Here is an 8,256-nt window from a genome sequence, read left to right as displayed (position 1 = left end):
GCCCTTCCCCTTGTGCTACTCGGCACTCGTGCGATCTATAAGGAAGACCTCAAAGGCACAATAGCCGAGTTCATATATGGCCAGAACATTGTTCTCCCTGGCGAACTTGTGAGCCCTTCCGCTTCTCTCCCTCAGTCTGACTTACCATCCTTCATGGACCGCGTCAGACGCCACTTCATCAACCTCCAGTCCCTCCGCCCGCCAGCCACTCCCGCCCTAAGGCTCACGTCCCGAAATCTCTGAACAATTGCGAGTTCGTCATGCTCCAAGATGACAATGTACGTGCTCCCCTGCAACCCCCATATACCGGCCCGTACCGTGTTCTCAGGCGCTCAGCCATCACCCATGACATCCAGATAAAAGATTCAGCTGTTACAGTCTCTCTCAATAGACTTAAGCCTGCTCATGTCGAGCCCGGTTCTACCCCACTTCACACTCCGACCACTCCTTCCACGTCGGACTTACACACTCGATGGAGTGACTTCCAGCTCCAATCGTCAAGCTCTTCTCCGACCTCGCCCTCTACTCCAGTCTCACGCACTCCGTCGAGTGAGCACATGCTCCCCATGTCGAGCTTACCTAGTTCTGTGTGCGTGAAGAAGTGGTAATGTTATTTATTTGACTTCTAAATGCTATGGTATTCTCCAACAATACATGAGAGTTGCAAGTCATTGTAATTTGAATTGTACAATATTTGGATGCAGTTTAGAGTGGCATGATTCAATAAACAAAAAGCATTACACATGTATCATTTATTGATACTAGTACAGTTGAGATAATGAGAAGTTTGCTGATCACAGATTGCATACATTTTATCAGAATGACTTATATTAGCACCTAACACTATTGCTTGGCAAATATCTAATTTTTTAAACCATGTATCTTACTTTTAACCATTTTTTGATTATTCTCTCTGGCAGTATCAGCTGTGCGAAATGTACTGCTTCTGACACATATACAACTGACTGTTTTGGAGAAGAGTTAACACACCCTGAAGAGAGAGGAGTCTGGAGATTCTGTCTGCTCGATTGCTGCTCATATCTCATTGCTGTGGCGTGGAAGACAAGGTCTACCTACGCTGATTCATCGGGCTAGCCCACTATCGATATCTGCCAACTGTGAGCTTCTGTCATAGTTCTACGGCTTAATGTTTTACATTTTACCATCACACATTTATTATTATTATTACTATTATTATTGTAAATAAACAAATACACTCTTGCTATAAAGTGCAATTGGGTGACATTAAAATTTATTTTCGTCCATTAGTACACATACTGGTGCGTTGAGGAATGCTATGCAACAAGAAAAATCGTGCCAACCCTACCCCTGGTCCTAGGGTACCCACGTCATGGCATACAGTCAGACAAAATCGTGTAACTGTAATACAATTAAATCTGCACTTAGAGGATATGACTGAAAATGCTGCCATCTTGTGCCTGTACTCACAGTTTTTACTACCCATACAAATAATCGACTAAATTGTGTTTACTGGTGGTGGCCTAATGCAACATATTATCTATCTACTTATAATTTTAACTATTTAACTTGAAACGTATGGTGTTGGTGTACTTGTATAAAATACCATAGAATGATTTATAAACACTCCTTGCAGAGTGCTGTTAGTCAACAAACATTCAAGTTTTTATCATGTTCTTAACACATGCCAGAGGCTAGTGATGTCTTGATAACAGCTGAGCGCCTCTACCTCCAGACAGCGAGCCAGGCAAGTGCACTACTGGATGCTGCACAGTTCTAAGGTGTCATCTTGCTGACAGTGCGAAAAATTGTTCTGGCTACCTTTTGTTACTACTATTGCAGACTCAGTGCACAATGTGATAGGTACTGGACTCTGGGCGTCACCAGATGCTTAAAAATGATACTGGTGGCTTCTGAGCTAGTAATCACCTGCAACAGGCGCGTTTTTAAAATACGTTTGGCATTCTTTGAACAGAGCCAAGGCGGCGTGTGGTGTGTGGATAGTAATCTGCAGATAATTGTCATTGTGTGCTGCAATTCTCAAAGCATCAGAAAATTGTTCTTCTATTTTGTAACTGAGTATGTTGCATTCCACCACTATCCATATGATGTGCTAGCACATGCTACTGCACTGAAATTAATGTATTGTAACTCCGGGTCAACTGTGGTAAAATAGTACTGTCTACACACAGCTGGGAGCCTGTGCTATCTAGTCTAATACCATGTGAGTAGAGATAAGCGTATTCTTATTGGTTTAAGTAGAAAAAGTAATGTACTTTTCAGCCATAAATATGAGTCATTTCAACAAGAAAAGTCATTCTGGTCTAAGATCTGCCAGCAGCAACTTCAACAGTGTCGACAGAATCAGGAGAAATGAAGCATCATAATGGAAATTTTATGATTATGGTTCATCAAAGCTAATAAACGACACCAATTTGACTCTAGTGACCCTACAGGTATTATTAAGGTGGGGTTTTTCGATATTTGTATGTGTGTGTTCACTGCAGCTCGGATCTGATGACTAAATTCTTCCTCTGTTGCAGACAGCCTGGTTTGTCAATGATGTATTTGCTGTAGCTGTTAGCATCATAAATGTGGTAAATGCTGATGACACCAGCCCATCTGTTAATGCAGTCATGCTTTCTATCACCTGGATCATTTCACAACCATCATGGATGTTCACAGCATCAGGCATCGTTTCAACATCACTATGTACCTAGCAGCATCAGCCCCACAGCCCACTCTATTAGAGATCTTCTGGTAAATCACACAGCTGCACTGAACTACCGTGTGTTTGCTGGCGTTTTGGGGACAGGACCTCAAAGGGCTGTGTTAACGACATGAATGTGGACAACCGAGATCCTGCAACTTTTCTCAATGCATGCCCAGGCATTTTGGAAAGGATATGCCCTGAAGCAGTCAACGACCAGCAGTATCCCACCATTAAGTGTAAATCAGTTCTGTATTGTGGGCTGGCACATCCTCTTATGGTGGGCAGTGATGCCACTTCTCTCTCAAATTTAGATGATGTACTTCTGCTGTTTAGCAAAGGGACACTGTCCAAATTTGAGGGAGAAATGGCGTGATATACAGAGCAAGTCAATTGCACAGTGGTATGGAAATTGTGGCAAGAATATCATAATGGGCAATTTTTCTGAAACGAAGGAAACAGGGCCAGTGAAATCGCTGGTTAGCACACTAAACTTGTAAATTTGTTGCTATTCACTGTGAGTGAGAAGCAACCTATATGTGTATGAAAAGCCTACTTTCCTCCCAATCAAGCACAAAAAATGAGCAAGATAGTTGTTCCATAAATGCCTCAACCCTTTTACAAGGAGGGAGGTTCTAGAAAAGCACCTCATTGAATACTAAAGCTAGGAATTGGTACCTGTGGAAATGCCACCAACGATACAAAACTCTTAAAGTTTAAGAACGGTCATGAACAGCAGTGATGTCCCTTTATTGTATATGCAGACTTCGAGTACCACCTGGTTCCTGAGGTGCATTGTGAAAGTGGCCCCAATGCCTCTTGTACTACCTTCACAGAATGGCAAGTACCATACCCAGCATCGTATCATAACCTATGTTCGTATGATTCCGATTGTAACAGAATCGAATCATATGTTGGAGGCAATCATATGGGAGAAGTTGATGAGGTTTATTGCAACAATGTTCCTATGAATGAGTCGCAGGAGAATGCTGCATCATACAAGTGGGCAGCTGATGGTTATATCTGTGGACTGCCACTGGACAGAAAAGTGGAAACTCCACAAAGAGACCACTCTAATCTAAGAAGGAGGTTCTGCACGCAGCCCACAATGCATGCAAGTTGAAGTTCCAACTGCCAGGACACATAGCCGTCTACTTTCACAATCGGAGCATGTTCGACGGTTACTTCCTTGTTGAGCACTTGGGTGGTTCCGGCTTGAAAGATGACAGCATCAGCGTCATTTGTAACACCTCCGTATTTGTCCCGACCTGATCTGATCGAATAGCAGCCCAATATTTATTATTAACATGACCGTGAACCTAATAGGGCTGGTAATTGGAATTGACTGCTACAGAAGTTGTTACTTTCCAGTTCGTTCTGTTCAATACCATCATACTGAATGTATGGTAATTAGGAACACCAACACAGTTTTACTCATCACGAACTTATATTCTTCTCAAAACAACAAAAAGGAGATAGCCACTGCCTTCGTCATACATATCTAACTACGGCTAATCTCAGCACAGGCTTTCTTCATTTTCCATTATCGTCACACGCTAATCCATCACTGCATCCAACACTGAAATCCAAGGTTAGGCTGGCGCGGTAGACGCGAAACCAAATATCGGCACTAGTAACGTCACTGATCACTTTCATAATGATACTTCATCACTTCCCGTTATTAATTTATCATTTAGGGGTCTAACCACGGCGATGGTGACACCCTTTTTGGTTAAAGACCCAGTATTTCAATAATGTCCTCCACACACACACCACTCCCGCCAACCACTCTGGCGCATCTCCACACTCGCTCTCGCAACATGTCACAATCGATTGTTCGCCCTATCGACCTGTGCCGAGTGCAAAGTTATAGTAAGGGCCTACGGACCCCTTACACATTCCATAACATCTTAAAAAGTACATTTTATTTTCCGAGTTGATCCATGCCAAAATTAAATCTCCACTTCTGCTTCAAGAATGTGTTTCTTCAGAAACTCACTGAGACAGTGCATCATGAGGATGTGCATATCACCAGAGCTGCATATGCCAATGATGCAAATTTTCAGCTTGTGAATTTGTGGTCTTTCTGTATGACTACCTGGCAACAGCCTTACTGGACTGGATTCACATATTAAAGATGAATCTGTTTGTGAATCATAGTTTATTTATTGAGAGCTTCTTTTTTTTTGTTATGTCTTTTCCTTTAACTTATGAGAAATACATTCTCATGGTTTGTTTACCAAACTACTGTATTTGGCTCCAAATGTCACTTCACTTTATTAAGATGCGCGCTTGCAGTAATTATGACTTTGAACTAAATTTAGTAGTGTGATTAAAACCGAATTTCAATTAACTGTCACCATACTTACTGCATGCTCATTTACTCATGATTTTAGAATTGCATGATACATCTGAAATAAAGTACTGTGCTTACATTTAAAAATTTATGTATTCTGACAGAAGAGTACAAATTACAGAAGACACACAACAAACAATCTGCATTTGAAGAATCTCTAATTTCACAGTGATTGTTACTGAATAAAACAAAATAATTATGTCTTATGATTTGACTGCCATATGCTGCACTGCCATAGTTATAGAACTCGCTAGACAACCGGCTAGATATTACTACAAGGATGCATGTTGTTATTTAACTCAGAATTCAAATAAACCAAATAATTATTTTTATGTAACCACAGTGACACCCATACTGTAAGGCCATGAACCCTTAGGAAACTGTGATGGAGACTTTGAAAACCCCTGCAGTAGACAATGCTACTGCTATGTAAGTCAATAGGTGCAGAAAATAAGTGTACACATTTTTTGAGCTCACTATTTTTTCCCTTAGGGTAACTTGCCTTAACAGCAATTTGCATGATTCAGTTGCAGGAAAACAACTCTAAGGTGAAGGGTGCTCTGGCATTTGAGGAAGTTCTGGACTCAATTGGTTCCAGAGGGAAATTCCAGATGAGACTGAACATTTTCGTTTGTTTTGCATCATGTTTCAACCTGATGAGCGTCAATATGTTCTACATTGCTATGCAGACTCCTGATCACTGGTGCCATGTACCTGGTCGAGAACACACCAACCTGTCACTCGAGGAGTGGAAGAACTTCACTGTTCCCAGGTTTGCAGTAGGGACTATGTTTAATTTTTAACTTTCCTCTGTTACAAGTTGTCCTACTGGTTTACAAAAGATGAAACATGCCATAAATATCAAACAAATCCTAAATTGGATCCTAGAGTCTACATACCAGAAAAGGAAAGAAAATAATCAGAGATGTACCTGCATTTAGTAGTACCACTAAGAGAAGTTTTTGAAAACAACTATTATTATGTTCTCATTATCAACGAGAATTTAGAGCAACTGCGGAAATGGTAAATCATACATCAATAATACGGCCTGTTTGTGTAGCCTACGAAAATTCAGCCAGATCTTGAAAAAAATCTATCACAAGGCCCTGGTAATTCGTAAAGTCAATGGACAAACCTAACTGCTCAGTTCAAGCTTTATATCAATCTAGTGTTGAAACAGAAGACAATGGATAGAAGTCCAGTACATTAAACTCCATACTTAAAAATACACCCACACTTGTGAATATTATAATATTACGATGTTGCAGTGCCTGTGTTATTCCAAATTATGATGCAAAATTCCCTTGTACATGCTTGCATATTTATTAAAGTATCCTTCATTTCACTAAAATTCTTCAGTTTGCTTAAGTGATCAAGAATGTTTAGAAAATTATTATTTCAACAGTCAACTTGGAACTATAGCACCCAAATTTATTTATAAAACAAAACTGAACACACAAATACTATCAACTACAGTTTTGGGGATTTAACATTGGTTCACACATTAATTTCAATTACTCTTCTAAAGCATGTAATGTCATAAATGATTTTGTAATTGTCCATCGTGATATGACTATACAGACTTTGATGTTAATAAACTCCTCTGTGATGTTCGACATACATTGTCATTCACATGATGTTTATTTACAAATACGTTAGAGTTGTACACTTGGACTCACTGTCCCAAGGTTATTACAAATAAGACATTTCACAGTAGAACATCGTTGTTGTAGTAAAACTTGAAGACATGATATATAGTCATTCTACAAGTGAGCCATCTTTGTGTACAGATCCGAGTGCACAGTAAAAAATGGCGATTGCTAGCTCCCTTCCAATATACGGTTTTTATTGCTGGGATCTGGGAATCTCCAAAAGGATGTTCGACTCACCTTCAATGCAGCTCTTTTTGTTTAAGTGGAGAGACTGCATCTATAAAGTAACTGTAATCTCTCAGAAAGAAAGGAATTGGCTGTGTTCCTATATTAATGGACCAAACATGACATCTGCCTAAATCGGAAATGAGAAACCATAGAACATCATTTTAAAGGTTGCTAGCAGATGGATCAAACCACCTCACCTCCCAAAGTAAGTCTGTGGAAAATTTGGAAAAACTTGTCGTAAATTATTTTGAAATAAAACAGAATGCATCAGAAAAAAATGGAACACAGATATTGCATGTTTTTCCTTTGATTGTGCATGATTCTTCATTTGATAGTGTATAAATTCTATCGCTATTTGAGCGAAGATTTTGTTGATCAACACAATTTTTGGGCGACACAGGCAAATCGAAGTCTATTTTTATGCCCCGACTTTAATTTAGTATGATTTGTAATAATTCTGAAGGAAAGACCAATGACAGCTGCAATCAGAAATTGAAATAGTTTGATGGTAAAAGGCGATTATTTCTGCCAAACCAGTACACAAGTGCGGATCTCACACTTCACACGAGCAGTTGAATTAACTGCCTTGGCCATCCAGACATGCTTCCTGGGTGACCGATACTCTCAACTTGTCACACGCTAGTAGCATCCACTGTGCATTCGCCTACTTGCTCGCACTGAGTCCTGTATCCCTGCAAGACGCTCAGACCCTGTTGTGCATCTGTACTGAAATTATCAAGGCAGTCACACCTACAAATATGCTATACACTATTCAGTCAGAACATTATGACTACTGTCCTCCTATCAATATAAGCCTGTCCAGGCCATAGGGCAGCTCTGGTGAGGAATGAATGCTAGTCAGACACACATATGGTGCGTTAGTATAAGTGAGCATACTGTCTATATGTAGGAAGAGGAAGACACACAGTCTATCTGAGTTTGACTGTGGGCATATTGTGATGGTCCAGAGGCTCAGTTCTAGCATTTTGGAAACTGCACGATTGGTCAGGAATTTGAGGAGTGCTGTGGTAAGTGTCTTCAAGATGTGGTAAGGTCAAGGTGACACCACATCCAGACATCGTGGGGTTGGGTAACCGTGCCTCATTAAAGATCTCGGACAACGTAGGTTGGGCAGTCTGGTAACACTAGACAGGTGATGAACTGTGGCAGAACAAACATCAGACTTTAATGATAGGTGGAGTACAAGTGTGTCTAAACACACAGTGCTCCATACGCTCCTAATGACACGCCCCGCAGCTGATGACTCCTGTATGTGCTTATGTTAATGCCACAACATCGGCAACTACATCTGAAATGGACACATGACCATA

The 8,256-nt window shown here is 40.5% G+C and overlaps 1 protein-coding gene across 1 annotated transcript in view; it reads left to right on the top strand.

Annotated features, from left to right (window-relative positions):
• Window positions 1–5,713: 5,713 nt before the first annotated feature.
• Window positions 5,714–8,256, top strand: part of LOC124789243 (solute carrier family 22 member 7-like) — a 75,029-nt gene continuing 72,486 nt past the window's right edge. Inside the window, exon 1 of the mRNA XM_047256537.1 lies at window positions 5,714–5,817. Coding sequence (XP_047112493.1) covers window positions 5,714–5,817 — 104 coding nt within the window. The remainder of the gene's footprint in view (window positions 5,818–8,256) is intronic.

The sequence above is a fragment of the Schistocerca piceifrons genome, chromosome 3, assembly GCF_021461385.2.
Source record: "Schistocerca piceifrons isolate TAMUIC-IGC-003096 chromosome 3, iqSchPice1.1, whole genome shotgun sequence".
Taxonomy (NCBI): domain Eukaryota; kingdom Metazoa; phylum Arthropoda; class Insecta; order Orthoptera; family Acrididae; genus Schistocerca; species Schistocerca piceifrons.
The sequence above is the reverse complement of the archived record's forward strand: the minus strand, read 5'-3'. Positions and strand labels throughout refer to the sequence as shown.